The sequence below is a fragment of the Numida meleagris genome, chromosome 1 (genome assembly GCF_002078875.1).
Source record: "Numida meleagris isolate 19003 breed g44 Domestic line chromosome 1, NumMel1.0, whole genome shotgun sequence".
NCBI classification, from domain to species: domain Eukaryota; kingdom Metazoa; phylum Chordata; class Aves; order Galliformes; family Numididae; genus Numida; species Numida meleagris.
In genome coordinates this window covers 128,809,187-128,829,399 of record NC_034409.1, presented here as the reverse complement: position 1 = coordinate 128,829,399, position 20,213 = coordinate 128,809,187, and the positions used below count along the sequence as shown (strand labels likewise).

The following is a 20,213-nucleotide window of genomic DNA, read 5'->3' as shown; positions in this document are numbered from 1 at the left end:
TGAGTCTAACCATCAGCGTGACTGACCACGTCCCATCACTAAATCATATCTTAGTGCTACATCCATCTGTTTCTTAAATACCTCCAGTGATGCGGACTCCACCAGCTCCCCAGGCAGCTCATTCCAATGCTTGACGACTGTCTCCATGAAGAAATTTTTCCTTATATCCAATCTAAATCTGCCTTGGTACAACTTGAGATGTCTCTGCTTTCTGTCAGTTGTCACCCTAGAAAAGAAAGCAGTACCTTTGTCCCTGAAAACTGTTTTCACATAGCTGCATAGAGGATGACGAGGTCTCCCCAAATCCTCCTCTTCTCCAGTCTAAACAATCCCATTTCCCTTAGCCGCTCTTCATAAGTCTCATTTTCTAGTCCCTTCACCAGTTTTATTGCTCTTCTCTACCTGCACTCAAGCAACTCCATATCCTTCTTGTAGCGAGGATGCCAAAACTGAACACAGTACTTGAGATGCAGTCTCAAAGAGCCACATGCAAAGGGGCAAAGAAATTGGCACAATTCTTTATGTAAAACTTGGAAAAAATGTAAAAAGTTAATTTCAGATCCATCCAAAATAATGTGGTTTTTTTTTGTTTTGTTTTTGCTTCCAGGATATTTGAAACAATTTTTTACTTGCAATAATTGTGATGAAATCCTAATAAAAGGAAATAAAAGAAAAATACAGCTTTGAAGTTAAAAATGTAAAAGTTTCATTTTTAAAATGTTCAAGTGAAATATCCCAGAACTGAAATATTTAATTTTGAATAAGTCAAATGAAATATGTTGACATTTACAACTCTCCCAAAACTGTTCTTTCCTCCCAAACCATTAGTGAACTCAGTGTGAGACCAAATAAAGTTCCATCTTCTCTGGTGTTCTATCTTGCTGATCAAATTTCTCAGTCTTATTGCAGATGCAATCTCAGTTTTTAAGATCCTAATATTTTGGTGTCCTCAATGTGATTTTAATGAAGGAATACTTTAGAATTCATCTGAGAAAAGGGGCCCCGTCAACTTCCTACTACATAACCTGCACATTAGCAATTTGGGCAACAAGTTCTGCATCAAACTGGTGTAGGGATTGCAAGACAGCAGTGATTTCCTTTCCTCTGTATCAGGAGGCAAATCCTGCCTAATCCATCAGGAGGTAGGATTAGGACCCAGACCACACTGGCATCCTCTCTTGTGGTTCCAAATCTGCTTTACAGGGAAGTGGCATTTCTGCCACTGCCTCTTGGCATGAGGGCACAGCAGCCATAAGGTGACAGGGAGGAATCTGATTCCTCTTCCTTCCTGAACTGTGGAGACAGAAGTATCCAAATGAAGCCAATTTGGGAAGGCTCCTGAGGCTTTCAGTTACACATTGTTTGTTTAGCAGCATGAGCAGGGGCTCACTCAAATAGGAGGCAGGCCCCCAAAAAATCTCAGAGGATTCATGGCTAAGGCTTGGAGACCCTGCAAAGCTTTCTGTTCTTTCACTGTACTTCTACATCTTCTGCCATAATCTGCCAGCCCCCCAAAATTAACCTTTTAATCAGTCTCACAGACTGGCAAAACAAAATTGGCAGTGAAAATTGCTTGGCAGCAAGAGTTCTTGTGGAGAATGGCAGGGCTTGTTTTTGTTGTTCACTTCATGGGTTGTTTCTTTATCTACATTCATGGAAAATATGTGGATATTACATTTGAATTAACACATAGTTATTTTCTGCAGATTAGAATTGAGGGACTTGTAGGTATTTTTCATGCTGTGTAAAGAAGAAGGATAAATGAAGTCATGCACATCTTACAGCGATGCCCCAGCAGGGTGGAACTTTAAACAAGATGAAGAAGACGTATATGGGAAAACGTCAAGAAAAAGCACCATGACCAGAGAAACTGTTTTGCAACACAAACACCAAAGTGTATTAGTATCCAATAGGGAAAAATACTGATGAAATAGTGATATTAACTGTCTGTTGTTGTTTCAGGCTTTTAATTTTCTTTGAAATCTACATCTACTATACTAATTATTAGATGAATAGGAATATATTGAATTATGCATTAGAGAACAATCTAGTCTTAACTGGTATGGGCGTACTGTTGTTTTCTAGATTGTCTTTTATTATGATTAGGGCTCGTTGAAGAATTGTTTTTGGACTTCTATTGGAAAATGCCAGTCTAACAAAAATGGAAATTAAATATTGGCATGAGAATTAACTGTGATTTCTAAATACTAAATTGATAAAGGAAGACATTCAGAAGCTATTTCAGCTGTGTAGATCAGGTGATGCCTCATTAATTACCATGGCCTTTAGAATAAGATGATAGCATAATCACTTTAAAAATCTCAAGCTAATTAAAAATGTGTTTTGTTTTGTTTTTTGCACTGCTTTGAGTTAATTTCAAAAGTATAGTAGCACACACTGTATTAGGACTATCTTCACTTTTTAAACTTTCAGCTTTTTTCAACATTTTTTTAATAATATAATTTTCCCATCTTATTCAGTGTATATGTAAAGCAGTAAATATACTGTGTCGAGACCACTAATTAGTATAATAAATGGCATCTCTGAAGAGATCTACTTCTGATAGAACCGATCTGAATTTTTCTCCACTGAGAGAAAAAAAAAACAAAAAAAACCCCAAAAAACTGTGGAAATTCATAGTTTTCCTGGAATTACATACCACTAATTAGTATAATCAATGGCATCTCTGAAGAGATCTACTTCTGATAGAACCGATCTGAATTTTTCTCCACTGAGAGAAAAAAAAAAACAAAAAAAAAAAAAACAAAAAACTGTGGAAATTCATAGTTTTCCTGGAATTACATCTCTATTTTTGTGTGTCTTACTACTCTTCAGTTGAGTTACGCTGACAAAATCACTAAGCGTCAGATCAGAAATTTAGTTACAAATATCTCTGAATTGGTGAACAGATACTGTTGTGCATCACCTTTTTTATGAAATGATACTTATTTAATTATTTTTAGATGGCTACCCTAAAGAAGAAATGATTTACAGATGGAGAAAAAACTCAGTGGAGGCTGCTGACCAGAAGTCTTGGAGACTGTATCAGTTTGACTTTATGGGTCTCAGAAATACTTCAGAAATTGTGAACACCTCTGCAGGTAAGAATAACAAAAATTGGCAGAAATTGTTTTTGAAAAATAACTTTTTCGAAATATTCATTCCATACTTGCTTTCATTCAATAAATGCCTTTGCCAGTGACCTTACCCACTGATTGTTTTTAGAATCTAATGATCCATATGTTGCAAATATTGGTTGAACTGGATAAATACTTGTAAAATTCAAAGAGTCTAAACTTTATGCGTGACTGAAGTAAGCTTCATGATTACTCAAACTCTGCAGTAAGTTCCATGGTCATCACTTGGTTAAGTCTTCTTTGAGTCATAGAAGGAACCTGCTGGAAGTAACCATCTGCCTACCTGATGGTAAATTTTTGTAAATACTATTGTTATTATTATTATTAACTATTCTAATTTAGGGAGTGCTATGTTACTGCTTGGGAAGCACTGTGAACAATAAGAAAAATGGTTAGGCTCTGAAATCACTGCTGGTAGGTGTGATTGGTCATGGCCTACCAACTAACATTAGTAATTTATTCTTGGAACCAGATAGCTACTTTTTATAATGAAGCATCACTAAAGCTTTAGTGAGTATTTGGGGTTGATAGTTTTGCGGAGTAAAATGTTGTAAACATAAGCATTTTCTTCTGTTTTCGATACAAATCCCTGTAGTCTGTAATTTTCTCAGGAATGCAAATTCGGGTGAGTGAGCCGTAAGTTAGACCAGGAGTTGGTGGATCACTAAAGTATCTGTATATAGAAGCATAGAATCATCTAGGTTGGAGAAGACTTTCAAGATCATCAAATCCGCTCATCAACCTGACTGAGTCACTAAACTGTATCCCTTAGTGACACAAAGTCAGGCATCTACTTGGTGCTACAGTATGCAGGCTGTGGAATCTAAGTTGGGAGAAACTATGTAAAATACATGGGCTTACTGGTACTGTTAGGTAGAAAAAATAGTTGTGCATATGGCCCATTTATTCTGGCCAGCAGATGGCTGAGAAGGGGCTCTCAGTCAGTAAAGATATGAAAAACAAGATGTTGAGTTTGCACATGGACTTGATTTTTTAAAATTATTTTTATAATGAACTGTCTGGGGATATTTTTGTTGCTTTTCAAGGTACTTTCAAGGCCACATTTACTGAGTATCAACATTATTTGCTGTTAGGAGCAACCCAGAGCCAGGACTAGGGAAAACTAAATGGTACATTGGAAAACCTGAAGTATGTCTTGTGCTATAGCACAAGGATTCTCAAAATGGAAGGAGCCCACCTGGAACTATAGAATACGTCTCAGAAAATTTAAGATAATTCTGCAACTATTTGTTGTGAGCACAGAAGTGTTTGAGAGGGAGGCTGCACTGGGGCTGACCTTTGAACACTGCAGGTATAGGACGCCCTCGGTTTTGTGGTGCTCCTCAGAGAGGCCAGTTCCCATGGATTAGCCTCTGGGAGCCTATAGATCTCCCACTGGCTGCCATCCCATTGCAGAGTTGGCATAAAAAGAGCAGCATTATTCATAGTGTTATTCAGGAAATTGTTAGGAGTAACAAGATGGTATTGGGAAAATGAAAGCAGGCAAGATACCAATAGCAGTCTCCTGACAGGGAGAGGTACTAAAGTGTCATCTGTTACTCCTAAGGGAAATTATGGGAACTACTATTGTGCAGGGCATTAAAAAGTAGACTAGACAAAATATGAGAAAATGTACTGCAGGGAACAGTCCTCCAGTAGCAGGAGATGGATTCAAAAGCCTAACATCTTTTTTCCACATCTAACTTACACCGTTCTGCTGTTTTATGACACTATTAGTTCTCACTAAAGCATGTGTTCATCTACAATATGGGAACTACCACAGTGTTACCTACCTGTATCCAGTTCAGATATGCCTTTTTAGCTCCCTTTCAGCAGAGTAACAGTGATAATGAAGACAGATCATACTGACCACACAGCAACATGCTGCTTTGCTTTCATTATTTGTGTAAGCCAGTTCATTTTGGCCACAAAATGACTAGATTCTGTACTCAGAGTTCTGCTAATTAATGTTCTTTCAGGCTTTCCAAACCTTTTTTTTTCCTCCAAACATCTATAAGACCTTTATGTTAATATAGGGCAATTTAGGAATTATGCAAGTAGGAAATCAGCTGTAGCAAAGACTATTTCCGATGTCTGAGCAAGATAGAAAGCTCTATCATCTCTTGCTGTGTGCCAGCGAGGCAAAGTATTAACATACTGGTATGTTTTACTCTTGCAAGAAGTCTGTCCCCTCCTACAATAGTACAGCAACCAGGGAAAGTTTTCATGGCCATCTAGAAGAGGTACTCAACTTTTTTTCTCGAGGATGATTATTGCATTTTGTGCTAAGGTACAAACATAATCTACACAGAGCACACTGTGCTGGTGCTGTGGCCATGCACCTTTATTTTACACTCTGAATCAGCTCTCACTGTCAGGTCTTATCAAACTAATTCACAAGTATGGGATAATTCCCATACTGTTGCCATCTGGCAAGGTACTCAAATACCACAGCAAGCACACTTCTCTTACTACAATGTCAAATAAGGTTGACAAAGATAATTAAAGTAGGAGGAATACTAAGCCACCTGGGACTGAGCTGTGTAAAAAAAAAAAGAAAAAAGAAAAAAGGAGGAAATGTATATGAGCAAAAGAACCTGAAATTTTAAACTTTCTTATCAGCCAGTGGAAGGGTGATCAGGAAAACAGGAGAGAGAAAGAGAGCATCATCCTTAAAAGCTCACTGTACATTTGCAGAATATCTTAGAAACATATAATTTGGGAGAAGAAAAAACAAACCAAACCAAACGAAACCCCTTAGAATCATGAAGAAATCCACAAAGTAAATCTCATGGAATGAGCTGTAGTGTTGCTTGTGCTTTTCTGCTAAAATCTCCCCCAGGGAAAGCCTATTCATTCTCTTTAAACTGTTCAATTTTTTTTACACTCCTAGATAAACACAAAGACCTTGTAGCTACTGAATCTCATTTTCATGCACTTGAAAACTTCTTTGCACCATACACGTTCTATTTATGTTCTTCTTCTTCAGATGCCTTTAGCCTGAGAGATTTTTGCTGTCCAAAGGAGCCTTTACATAAACACTTTCAAGCTAGTACAACAAAAGTAGAAAACAACACTGTGCTCTATTTAAAATCTTTAGTAGCAGATCATTAGAAATTAAATACAGAGAACAATACAGGAAGTATTACTGCACACCTCCTGAATAATCCCCATCAATATCCAGGCCTAATAAATAGCCACAGCTGCTGCCATAAACAGGTATACCTTTGCATACAGCAGACAGGTGATGATGAGCGGAGTCTACCTGTCATACAACTTCTAAATTGCATTTTATATTTTGAAGTATTTTAAAGTTGTTGTTTCAGCATGAATCTCAGTTTGGATGATGCTCTCAGCCCTATGTCACAGTGCCACAAAGCAAGGTCAGTATCTGTTTTCACACATTTAGGTAAAGCTGTGTGGGAAAATGCTAGTAACAAAACAATTTAAAGCTCACACTCTGTTCAAGGAGACATTAAATGGTAAATAAAATACTATCCTAGAATAAAAATAAGAAAGCAAACAGTGCTTGTATTTCAAGAAGATTCAAGTACCTGCATAAATAGCTTTTGGTAGGAGAGAAGAGGAATAGATATCTTTTTGTAGCAAAGTCAAATTTCACTGAAAGAGCCTCCATCAGGCTAAGGGGTCAGTCACATGGAGACAAGCATTAGCTGACACTCTTCAGGCTTTTCAGGAGACTATCACATTCCCAGAGTTTTATTCACAGGAAAAGATGCTCAGGTGCCTAACTCTTGAGTTAGGTGAACAAGGAACAGCTGGGTTCTGAAGCCATTTCAAAATCAGCACTTCTGCTTACTTTTCACTGTCAGCTTCTCCCAGATCGCTCAGCTGTAGGTGCAGAGAGTCTGCAAGAAGTATCTACATGAGAGGAGACAAGTAGTCCCATGGCAGTATGAAGTTCAAACAGCTATCCAGCCATTACCCCATAGGTCTGTGTTGAAAAGGCAGAACCACCACCTAACCTAGACTTCAGGTTGGCAAGGCAAGGCCAGAATTAGCTGAGTAGATGAGCCCCTTAGCACCAGGAGGGTATTGCAAGGGATGTCACGGGCTGATCAGGGCAATTGGAGACTACTGGCAGGGAGTCAGAGAAGATGTACCAGGTGCTATAATTGCTGAATATATTCATGGATGTTTGTAATGATCAGATTCAGCCACACCCTCTCCTGTACCAGCTAAATAATCTGAAGACATTTGTTTTAATGAATATTCATGAAGCTCTTTTGTTTTTTAAACACCATTGACATTTCTTTAATGTCCTACTAAATCCTGATGGCACGCCAGGGAACTCTTGTCATTTGTGTATTCTTCCCAAGACAAATGTGTATTTGTTTTTGTCTCTCTCAAATACCCAGTTTAGTGGGATTTGCCTCAGTTGGCTATTCTGCAAAGGCTGCTGTTAATCACATAACATTCTGAAGCAGACAAACGGAGATACAGACAAATGCCAGAGGTGATTTGAAAACACTGCCTATTTTTACCTACATAGCATTGCAGGGACTTAGCCTCTTTCTGCTAGGGTATCACATAAACTCAAATGCTTTAATGGTTAGGCTTTAGTTTCAAGACCTCATGAGGCATCTACTCTGGGTTGTCATTATTTCAGGTAGAGTTCCCTCCTGTCACTTCCCCCTCATCCTGACTAATGTGAGTACAGAAGGAGAGAGAAAGATTGGGGTTTTTGGTTTTGTTTTTAAATCTGAATGCGTGAGTGTAGGTGCAGCTGAATTCTAGCAGCTCAGAACTTGCTTTCCCCCAGTGCTTCTGTCTGTCACCCATCTGTGCGTGGAAAGAGTCAATCTCAAGTTAGTCTTGCACTCTACAAAGAGATAGAACTGAAAACGCTTTTGATGGAATAATTCTCTGTTCCTCCACTCTTCATTCTTTGGTCCTCCCTTGGCCTTTTAAGGCTTCAAATATAACCCATTGTCACAACTGTGGGGACTTCCTTTATATATCTGATAGGTGTGATTATCATTGTAGCTGTCCTTAGGCTCTTGAATAGGGTCTGAATCTATATCTGACATTTAGCTTCATAGCTTCTTAAGAATGCAGCGAGGGATGGAGTGAGAAAGCTGTGCAAACTTTAAGGCTTTAAGAAATACCTGAAATGTCTATCATGCCTGGAGAGCAAAACGGACATGCTGTGCTCAAAGGCTATGTTTACAGCAATAAATGGAACCTGCATAGGAACTATCCTGGACACTGTTGTCAATTGGATACTGAACATAAAGAAGCTATTTCTCTCTCCCAAGCAGTTTGCCTTTACACCAACTGCACACATGATGGGGATGGTCCCTGGCACGTGCTCGCTCCTGAACCATGCCTGGGATTCAATTATATGGCACAGACTGATTTGGGCCAGAACTGTCCCAGAGACAGTCCACCTGTCTACCAGTAGAGAAGGCTACATTGGTATAAACCTATCCATACAGTTTTCACACAGACATTTGCCATTTTAGATGCATGGGAAGAGCAGTGAAGATGATGGGTCAGCTCAGGCTTTACCTCAGCTGGCAGCCAAGGTGCAAAGCTTTGATTCAGGGACCCAATTCCATTTATGTCCTTCTGACAGCATATGTTAATGCTGAAGCTCTCCCACCCTTGTTGCTGTTGTTGTCACTCCTATCTAGTTTAAATCTGCCGCATTCATTTTATGATGTGGACAGACCATACGTTCCTTAGATTTCAATTTCCATTTTAAAAACCATTTGGATGTTCAGCTGCCTAAAACTTCCGGAAAGTCAGCAGAGTTTAGGTCACAAAGCACTCAGCCTCATCTGCAAAGGCTACTCTATGCCTCCCATACGCAGCCTCAGCCAGAGCAGTGCCACAGCTCAGCCCCACAGGACCACTCCTGGACCTGTCTTTCTGCAGGGCAGAGGCTCACTGTGTAGACCCCAGCTTAGCCATACTCTCTGGAATGATTGAATACCATAAGATTTTTTTCTGGCAGTTAACATCTATTAATGAGAAAACATAAAACTGGTCTGTTTATAAGAAGATTTAGCAATAATCTGTTCACTGACTTTTTATCTCTGATACAATATTTGCAATACATCAAATCCCAGTTTAGCAGAGATAATCAACTGTGCCTGTATTGACTTTTAAAATATATTGGCACATCAAATGATAATAAATCAGAACAAATATTTTGAATAAGCTGTAGTTTTTCTAAGTGAAATTTCAACTTTTGTTTTTTTTACAGCACTTCTTGCTCTGATATTGTACACTTTGTTTGATAGATTCTGGTAAGTTTGTCGTCAGCTTCTCAGGTTGGAAATATAATAATGAAATGAAAGATTACTAATAATACTTCTATTCTTGTAAAGTGTAACTGATGCTTATAAGAATCAAAACTTTTATACTGCCCGGAAAATCCAGCACTTTTCTATCTCATTACAAAAACATCTCCCAAAGCTCATAGTAAGATAGCTTTTGAAGAGAGTGGTTGATAATTTGATCCATAGCCTACTGCAGTTAATGGAGCTTTTCACTGTTGCTGGCCTGAGATCAGGGTTTGCCATGCAGAAGCCTGAAATTGGCTGTTTAATGCACTGCTCTAAGTAATTAATTGTTCAGTCACTCACTAAGAAAACTCAGCTTAACAGTAAGGTGACATCAGGATAAGTACAGCAGGCTCTAGAAACACCTTCCTTCTTCTGTTTAGCAACAATACAAATGATTATCAAAGCTGGTCGAGTGGGTCTTATTCCTCTTCATATTTTATGAGTGGCAGAACTGCATACATAACCGGCTTCATCCTTATTCTTTCTCTTGTGGAGACAATATTGCAGTGTTTCATGTATAGGCAATTGGAGGGAGAGATTAGAAATAAAGGATCTCTATTTTTTGGTAAAATCAAAAGGAAAAAGGGTAGACAGTAGAAACATCAGAGGCAGGTCTTCGCCCACGTTTATTTCTTTGGGGAAAATTTCAGTAGGAAGTGATTTTTCTTTAAAAAATCCCCAGTTGCTCTAGATAAGGATCTCAAGTTGTCCTTTTTAAAGGACATTTCCACATTACGTGGAAAATTATGTAATGTTTTCCCATTCGCTTTTTCTTCAGCAGGGTTTTTACCTGATAGCTCCATATTTTGGAATTTTCTTATGTGTCTAACTTAATAATGTTCTTGAATTAATGTTCTCATTCACTCCTATATTGAAAATGTTTTATCTGTTGCTCTCCTGGCTTTTATTCCTACTTCAGTGCCATTAGAGTGCTATATTGATGATTTAGGATTGACTCAATCAAAAGTTTTATATTAACTCAAACTGCAAAGGTTTGGCCTTTGCTCAGGGTTGCTACAATGTTATCTAAAAGTCTTTCAGAAGCAGCCATTGCACTTAATTTAGAGCCCGTAGTATTGCACAGGATATTGTATGTTTTATTCACTGCTTAATCTACAATCATAATGAGAATTTTAAGATACAAAGTGGGATGATTATTCACACATAGCAGGAAGATGCTAAGTGACTTTTTAGATTTTAGTTTGCCATATCTTGAAGAATGGTGGCACATACTAGTTACATTCTAGCAAGGTTGCCCTAAAATTAGCATTTACTCTTTCACATCAGAGTCATATTTCCTGGTTCCTACCCTATGATGATGGTAGCTCTTTGCGTCTAGGATCCTTTTCTGCAAGTAGTAGTCACAACATTCAAGTCTTGTTCATTTAAACTCCATTTCAGTCAACACCTCCTGCTTCCTAGTTACACTGGCAAGAACCAAAATTCCCTCTATAATTAGTTGCCTGATTCTGAATTTATTCAACACCTACTGAAGGCAGCATGCATCGTTCCATTACCTGCCATAGGCTGGCAGGTAAGAGCTATGCTGTCAGGTAACTAAGGGAATAGTGAACGCTGGGAAAAAGTGCTTAGGAAGTTTCCAAACCTTCCAGCAAATGCAATCATAATATTGATATGTGATTACCTGAGGCAGCATTTCTGAAATGTGAGGAAGCCTATCACAGCGAACGAGAGGTGAACCCTTTCCACTTGCATCACGTTTGGCAGTGACAGAAACCTGGGCTGGCATCAGTCATGATGCGTTGTGGTGTTTATAAAATAAACTTGGCAGAAGACACCAAAATAGACTATCATCCATTACATCGGAGAAAATTAATCATATTTGACTTGAGATGAGCTGAAGGTGAGGGCTAGAGTTTCATTGCTTCCCAGGAGGAAAACACATAATCCCAAGTGTGTCAACAAGTGGCCAAGGATCTGAAAAAATGCAAGAGACTTCTACAAAGTTCTGCCAGCGTCCCTATGCTCCTGAGCAGATGAATCCTCCTGAATACGTTGCTTACTTGAACGAGCCTTGCAACTGAGTCTGTTTGATGTTCTTACATTTTGTCGTACTAAACACTGATAAAACGGTAACAGTAGACATATTCTTATGTAGAAAAATGATAATGGGGTAGATTTTTGTCAGCCTCACTTTGAAAACCTTTCCCTATTTTTCAGAAAATTCCAATCTTGCATTTTTCTCCAGTTGAGACGAAAATTAAAATTGTCATTCTAATATGATGTCCAAAGACTGGCATTTGGAAAACTGGTTTTAGCTATGTTCATTTGCAGAGCAAATGTTTCACAGTCTCATCTACCCTATATTTCTTTAACAGAAAGAATCCACAGCTATGTTTGTTTTAGTTGTTTAAGTGTCTGCAACTGCTTATTCAATTTTTCCAAGTATATCCTGGACCTTGGGATCCCCTGCTCTGAACAAAATCATGTATAGTTTTGTACGTAAGGAGAACAACTTATTTTTAGTTAAGTATGAATTAAAGATTTTCATCTGAGAAGTACAGAACCACCACCCACATTCTAATTCAATTCAGTATTGCACTTAATTGCAGGCCTCCTACAAGCAGGAGCAGTTAGAGTGAAAAAAAACATCTGAAGAGTTTTCTGCTCTTCATGTTCACAGCTTCAGGCATGTCTTTTGCATACTATAAACAGTGTGCCAAATTATTCCTTCAGTGCTATTGGTTCAAAACATAAGTTTTCTTAGAATAATAAAGTAAGAGAATCACAGAAGAATTATAAAGCAGCTTGAAGAGAAAAAAAAAATGCATCATTCACTAGTTCCATGCTGCTATGAAACATGTAAGAATGTTAAAAATGTTTTTAATTTCCCATACATCTTCATGTAGTTGTTAACATCTCAGAATTATGAAAAACTTTAGGCAAAGCTGAAGTTGGACTTGCAGATCATAGTTTTAATCTGTCTTAGTCCACTCTGATTCGAATTCCTTACCATCTAGTCTTTTTTTTTTTTTTTAAATAAGGATACCTCCTAGGAAACAAATACTGTTGTCTATTAATACAACATGTCTATTAATACAAAAAAATTAGTTCAAATGTCTTTTGTAGTAATTTCAGCTTATTGACTTCCAGTCCAAGCTCTTTATTTTGTCCTTATTCTTCAATTCTTCCATTGAGACAAAATGTGTCAATTTGTTTTCCTAAATACTTCCTTCAGAAAGATGAAAACTTCCTAAATGTTACCTGCGTTAACACAAAAAGGAAGAAAAAGAGAAGCATGTTCAAATGTAAAGAAAACTTTATTGTAACTTCTTTTTATTTATGTGAATAGAAAGGTTAATTCCTAAGGCCACATCTTTAAGAGCCCTCCTGGAAAAACTGAGTCCTTGAATAGTTCTCCACAGTGCCTGAAAGCATCTCAGCAGGCCCTGAAAGCCTTGGAATTTATTTAATTATTTGTTATTCAGGCTGCCTCCAGACTGTGCCTGCTCTTGGACCAGGCCTCATCAGAAATTGTCAAGGAACGATCCTGAGCTATTTTTCTGTTTGAAGCCACCAGAAACCTTGAAGCAGGGAGGCTACATATTTCAGCAGGACTACTCTTTCTACATGAAACGTATCCCTGAAGAGTGCTCTCAATACTGAGTTGATGACATTTCCCTCCATCACCTCCAGAGAACTTTAGCAAGGATGTGGAGCTGACCTTAAGCTTCCTCTAGCATTTAAAGTAACTGACAGATGTTTTGGTCTTTTCACTCTACACTGCACTTTACAGGTGTAGAAGCTTTGGTTTTAGACACCAGAGATAGCAGTAGCCCCTTTTGCTGAGATGTATTCTCATGACTCACTTCAGAGCACAGACTGTTATACATCACGCTTAAACCTATCCTTTAATGTCATGCATTTAAAAATCAGAGCCATTGTGAAATTTGCAGAGAAAGGATTATAAGATGCCAGTAAGTGTTCTATCATTTATGAATGGAGGATTTCTTACAATAAAATGAAATATTTTTTTGTTGTGATCAAACTTAAAATAAAACTGCATTTTGTACAGGTTTGATCCTTCTGTTTAAAACCACAACACCACCACCACAAGTATCTTCTTAAAACAAGAGAAATTCTAAGTTTAGAAGATATAGCAAAAAATACATTTTGCATTGTTTGTTTTCCATAGCTTCTGATTTTCTCTGAAATTGGGCTGCCACTATATCCTTTTTATGCCATTTACTCAAACAGTTTCTGAAATATGAGTGATTAGTCTGAGCCTGGTTCTCAGTCCTCCTGAGGAAAGAGGAAATTACTCCCATATATTCATTTGAGGTTAAAACAACAAAATTTCCTAAAACTGTTTCAAGCATGCTGATACCTTATTAAGCATTGGATTGTAAGTTAAATTCTGCATAACTGAGTTCCTGAAGATGAACCTCTTTGTAAGTCTTCAAATTCATAAATAAATGTGCATTTTCTCCACTGCTTCCCAGAGCGTTTAACTAACTGACAAGAAACAAACCAGTTCTCAAGTGCTGCAGCCTATGGAGGTAATAATTTCTTAAAGGATACTGGCTTTGCAAACTCATCCAAAAGCCCACGTTTCCACTGCTGGGGGAAAAAAAAGAAAGAAAAAGAATAATTTTGAAACCTATGGTTCAACGTTTTCTTGAGGTATTATTTCTTTGACAGTAAGATTTTTTTTTGTAAAACTCTAGAATTAGTATTTAATGTATTTTTACTATTGGTAATGACTCAGAAAAATATTGAATTGATTGTCTGGTTACTGTAAGCTCAAAGCTGATCTCAGAAGATCGTTGTAAGATGCTGTTATCACTTAGTTATCCTCCACTATTCTGAAATATACTGACAAAGGTGTGATTTTAGCATTATGTTCTTCAGAAATTATTTCATTTGAATTTCTGTAAGTAAAGAAAGTCGTATGTCATTCCAGAGTAGAACAGAATAATAAAAAGATAAGAATAATGTTGAATATTTTTTATAGCACTCATCATTTTGATTCATGTAGTTGATAAATCTTTGTGCACATTTGCGCATGGGTTTGCCATTTTTGTTTTTTCATATTTGCTTTGATCTTAAAGTCGTTTGTTACTCTCCCATTTAGGAATGCTGTCATCCAGTTAGGGCACAGATAATGAAGTTTTGGTCTACAAATCATAAAGGGCTTTTTAATAATTGTATAGTTAAATTATTCATTGAAGCTATTCAGCAAATAATAACAAGAATCAGTATATCCATTTGGCAGTCATCAAGGTGAATTTGAGAATGATATGTTAACCAAAAAAGGGACGAAATCTTTAGCCTATCATATTTCTTAATAGTAATCTTAAAATTTTAAACATGGGATGGGATGTGTTTCATCAAAAAGTTGAGTTTAGGGCTCCCGATAGTGGAGCAAATCAGCAAAGACACATTGTAAATAGTAGAGATCACCAATAATCTCACTATGCCAGTTCAGATGTGGTTGAAAATGCAAGGTTATGTCTGCATTGGCCAGTTTTCTGCTGGTTCCACTCCAACATATCAAAGGCAACTCTGCTTTCCACACGTAGCCTTTAGGCCTCTTTTTTCTTTTCTCTCCTTTCCAGTTCTTCATTGTTTTTTCCTATTACCCGCCACTTTATACTATCAGAAGTCCAGTTATCAACACTGGATAATTAGATCACCATCAACAAGAGAAAATCAAACATTTTTAAATGGTTAAATGAGAAAGCAAACTTTTAAAGATTTTCCTGCCTCCTCTGCTTTCTCTCTTTAAAAAATAATTAATCTTTTGGCATCTGCAGATTTTCAAGCTGCAAAATCTGTTCAGTAAACTTAAAGAGGTAAACTTTCTTTTATCTTCATCCTAGGGACTCTTGGGGAATGTGATTTACAAGTAGATATATGTTATAAGAAGACCTCTAAAATCAGGAAAACAGGAAGAAATAAAGGAAGTAAGGTACTGGTCCTCTCAACTCTTGAATCCAGTGCAATACTTTACACCAGGCTAAGGCAAATGTAAAAGTAACAGTCAATCAGAATGTGGTATCTAAAAGTATTTTACTTAAGTTCATCTGCTTCATAAAAAGACAATAAAACATATTTTCAGCCTCAGCCTTTTTACCATATGTAGTTCAAATGTACTTATTTCCTACTGTAGGTGTATTTATGTCTTTTTTTCACTAAAAAATATAAAATGGTTTACAGAAATGGAGAGTGAAGGAATAAAATGGAAGAGAGAGAAGATTATTTTGTTCTGCTGCAATATAGAAATTCTGAGATTTGCATCTAGTAGCAGTTAAATATCCTTAAGGAAAAAAAAAAAAAAAGTTACGGAAGAATCAACCAGAGATAAAACAGGAAAGACTTTTTATAACAGTGTCTGTGGAATTAAACGCATACTGTTTTCACTGATGAAAGAACAAAATTTTCTCCCTCTGCGATTCCATGTAAATGCAGCCTCAAGCATTAGTATTACAGGATCTCTGATGATTTCTAGCTTTGATTTTCCAGTTCAGACTTTCACTAAGTTGACAACCTTAGCATTAATAATGAAAAGTGGCAGTGCTATTAATCAAACATATTCAACCACCCAAACATCATTAAAGTCTGATATAATCTTATTCAATGAATACTTAAGCACCTGGAAATGTTTAGCTCTCTTCTCACTTTTTCCTGAAACTAATAATCCAACAATGTCAATCATAAGCAGACATACTCCAACGTTTCTAAGACTATGGTCTCATCTTCTGCCTCTCCATTAAATATCTAAGATTTTTAAAGTTTTGCTTGATGGGGTATTCTGTTTAATGCATATTTTCTTCTTACTCAAAGCACATGAGCAACCAGAGAAATCATGCTTCCAAAATACTAAAGAAGAAAAGAAAGAATGAATTGAAACAGTACAAAATAGTGAAAATAAATGCATATTGAAATAAACCATTCTGAGAAAGAAAGTAAAGTTTTAAATGTCTTCACTCTGCATCTGTTAGGTCATCCTGTGAATTAAGGCATGCAGGGAGGAGCTTGTACCTCAGAGTTAACAAATCCAGAGTATCAGCTTTACAGGGAAAATCCCTCACCACCTTCTGTGTTTGCGGAGTTTGTGGGCCCAGTCCATTCTCCCTCCAGTCAAGAGATCACACAGAATAAGAAACATAAAAAACACCCTGTACGTCCAGGAGGAAGTGAATATTTTCCAGTTTTCTCCAAACGTAATTAACCAGAAAACACGCCTCATTTGGTGATTTTGCCTCATTGCTGTTCATGGTTCATTAAAAAAAATAATTAAACAGTCTTAAAAGGTCAGAAAACTGTGGTGGTGACCTGACATTGGACCTCTTTGTGTAGAAGGACTAGGAAGTCAGCTCTGAGAAAAGGCTTTGGAAAGAGAAGAATATAATAAGCTTGGTGGAAAGACTACATTGCTGTTCAAAGCCTAGAATGGAGTCCAAGAAACTCAGATATCTCTAATTCTCTGCTGTCAAGAAAATGCCTGAGAACCTCATGGCAAAGTATTTTATCCTTTTATAACATTTGGTGCTAACTGATCATACTCAGTATTGGTCACTGAGCTCAAGTACCAATAGGACTGTAGGATGATAGGAATGAAAGGAGGTTGTAGTAAGGTGAGCTTCTTCTCCCAGGTAACTAGCAATAGGACAGTAGGTAATGGCTTTAAGTGGCACCAGTGGAGGATCAGGTTGGATATTAGGAAAACTTTCATCTCAGAAAGAGTGGTGAGGTATTGGAGCAGGCTGCCCAGGGAGGTGGTGGAATCACCATCCTGGAAGTGGTCAAGAAAGGTTAGATATCGCTCTGATATCTAACCTTTTTTTCTAAATCAAGAAGTGGATAAATTCAATACAGGCCATTGAGTCTAGCAAAACTTTGGATGAAAATCAAGAAAGGAGGATTCTTGTTTTATCACATACAAACAAACAACCTCCTAAATGCATCAACCACAAAGCTTTGACCATTTCAACTTTTGTCATTCACTGCTATCTGAAGGGAACTGCCAAAGTGCGTTATTCTGCATTGGCAGAGCTTCAGGCTTTGTGAGACTTGATAGGCTCCTGCAGGGAAAATCAAAGCAATCTGCATTAACAATGCACCACTCTGTACTGAAAGATTCCTTACTGAACTCAGAGAACAAAAAGGAAACTTTCAGCTCTAAACATTGTATTCCACTGGTTTTTATATGAACCTGTTTAAAGAATTACCCTAGACAAACACTAAGAGAGAGCTTCATTTAGCAGGACAGGCTAAAAAGAATGGCAATTCTCTTCCAGTTTAGTCTGACAACAGAATATATGTACAATTGACAGCTGAAAGCAGAACATACCTGATTGAGAGCTATAGATTTAGTTTTAGATTTACAATTAGAATTGTTCTTGTTTATATCTTTCCAAGTCTTATTGTAGATACTAGAAATATTGTAGATAAATTAAAAGCTTCAGATCCTGGATGACCTCTCCATGGCAAGGAATAATCATAACTGACTTGATCTCCACCTCTTGTTTTCTTTTTCAATCTGAATTATTGTGCATCTGTGTAGATATTCAAGGATGGAATAGATACAGAGCTGTGAATATCAACAAGAATACCAGTTATTGCTGAAGTTCATTAATGTAATATTCATGGGGTGGGATGGCAAGTAACAACATACAAATCAACTTTAGCCAAAACCTATTCTTTTCAGTCCTGAGTTATTTTTTGTGTTTATTTATTTTCATAGCAATAGAAATCTATCAGAAGGGATTTGTGATACTGTTTACTACATTAAATCATCCAGGTCTTGATTAAAACCACTTAAAATTAATAATTCATGAATAGTAGCATACCACAAGAATAGAAAAATACTTCCAAGTGCTCATGGGAACTAATTATGTTTGCTATTTCTGATGCTGACATGTACGTTGTCTTAGAAGAGTACAGGTCACTTCAGCCAGTATTTAGAAGATAGCGTTATTCATCGATTACATTGGCTTCATCAAAAACCTGTCTAATGATCATTTAAAGCTGCATTTACTGACATTGAAATTCAAGGTATAGGAAACTCTTAGAATAATAATCTCCAAAGTAATTCACAGAGTCGGAGTATGCTAGAGGGAACAAAAAAAAAAGTGATTTGTTGAAATTGAGCTAAGTTGCATATCTCTTTGCTTAAAGCAGGAAAGGAATCAAACAAAGGAAACAGTGAAACAGAAATGAAGACAGCTGGAGGATAGGTACCTCCAGCTGAAATAAACCGGGTAGAAGAAGGTTGATTCAAAAAGAAACACGAGGAAGTGGTTAGAAATTTCATAATGAAATTGATTTGAAAATGTTCTCAGAATAAAAAGAGGTTTCATTTTGTTTGGGGATTTGTTGTTGTTGTTATTTTTTATTTTTATTATTATTATTATCATTTTTTTCAGCAAATACGCTATTTGTAGAATAGCCAAAGCAATTATTTTGTACAGTCATCACTTAACAACATTTGCCAAAAATAACAGTTTAAATCAACCCAGCTTATGGATGGTACTAAGAGTTCTTTAACCTTTTTTTTTAGAGTTATCTTTCCGTAAGCTCTGAAACTAAAAAGCTCCAAGGCTGCAGTAATATTTGCTAAATTTCAGTTCTGAATACATTTTTACAGGTGACCCATGTATTCTTAAAAACTGTGAGAAGTGCTGACCAAATGTAGCTATGCATAGAAAACAAACAAACAAACAAACAAACAAAACTCAAGGCAGTGCTCATAGGTGATCTGTCATTTTCATTTTGGTATGTATCAGTATAGTTGTCCTTGTCCTAAAAATACACATAAATATTAATGGAAAAGCAACCTGCTTGCATTACAAGTAATTTTTCAGGCTCTTCCATGCACTTGAGTTTCAACAGTCTCGCCTGTTCGTTTTCTGAGAACTTAAGGAGTCTACATCTAATACTAGCATCTCATTAATATTTTATTTACGTACAAAGATCCAAAGTTTACCATATCTGGTTGATAGTGCCATAGAAACCTGATTACAGAGACTAAACCATGTAGTGGCTTAGCACAGTAGCCTTTTACCTAAGCAGTGCACAAGTGTGTTTACTCCCATATTCCTATCATAAAAATACTGTTTAATCACAAAATTATTGGTAGTCAAGGCTCTAATTATGTAGTCAAATAAAAAACACATGAGAGAAAACTAACCTTAGTATCAAAGAACTCAAACTCTTTGCTTAAAATATTGAGTCTCATGTGGAGCATCTTGACACAGTCAAACCCATCTATAAATGCAAGACTGACTGGTTTGCAGTAACTCAATTCCAGAAGGCAATTCTCATTTTTAAGTTATTCTCAGTCACAATAATTGACTTTCTTTGTAAAAAGCAATAATGAGGAAAAAAAGAAAAGAAATGTAGGCATAATGCCTGGGTCCTTCCCCAGCTTATTTTCTAAAACATTTTTTATTGAAATAAAAGTACACTTCAATCTTTATTTGTTGTTGACAGAAATTATTGGAATGCTTATTTAAACAATGCCAGCATGTACTGTGGGCTAATCTAGTGACATTCTTAAATATTATGTAAACTGGTCATCAATGAATTTTCAAAAGCTAGTGTTCAGCAAACAGGTGCTGTCTGCCCAGACCAAGCCATAGCACTTTTTTACTGCATCCTCCACAGAAGATTCAAGGGACTGAACCCTAGGACTAGTCTTCTTCCTTAAGCCAGCTCTTCCAATGAGGTTGATGCCCACTAAGTATCATGGCTATTAATTGTCCTGCTAAGACCTGTGACCAACCTTTGTACATTA

General features: G+C 36.9%; 1 protein-coding gene across 2 annotated transcripts in view; it reads left to right on the top strand.

Annotated features, from left to right (window-relative positions):
* The window catches only part of GABRG3 (gamma-aminobutyric acid type A receptor gamma3 subunit), a 303,044-nt gene that overhangs the window by 258,457 nt on the left and 24,374 nt on the right, over positions 1 to 20,213 (top strand). For both annotated transcript variants that reach the window (XM_021412286.1, XM_021412289.1), the window contains one exon: positions 2,964 to 3,101. In XM_021412286.1, coding sequence (XP_021267961.1) covers positions 2,964 to 3,101 — 138 coding nt within the window. The remainder of the gene's footprint in view (positions 1 to 2,963; positions 3,102 to 20,213) is intronic.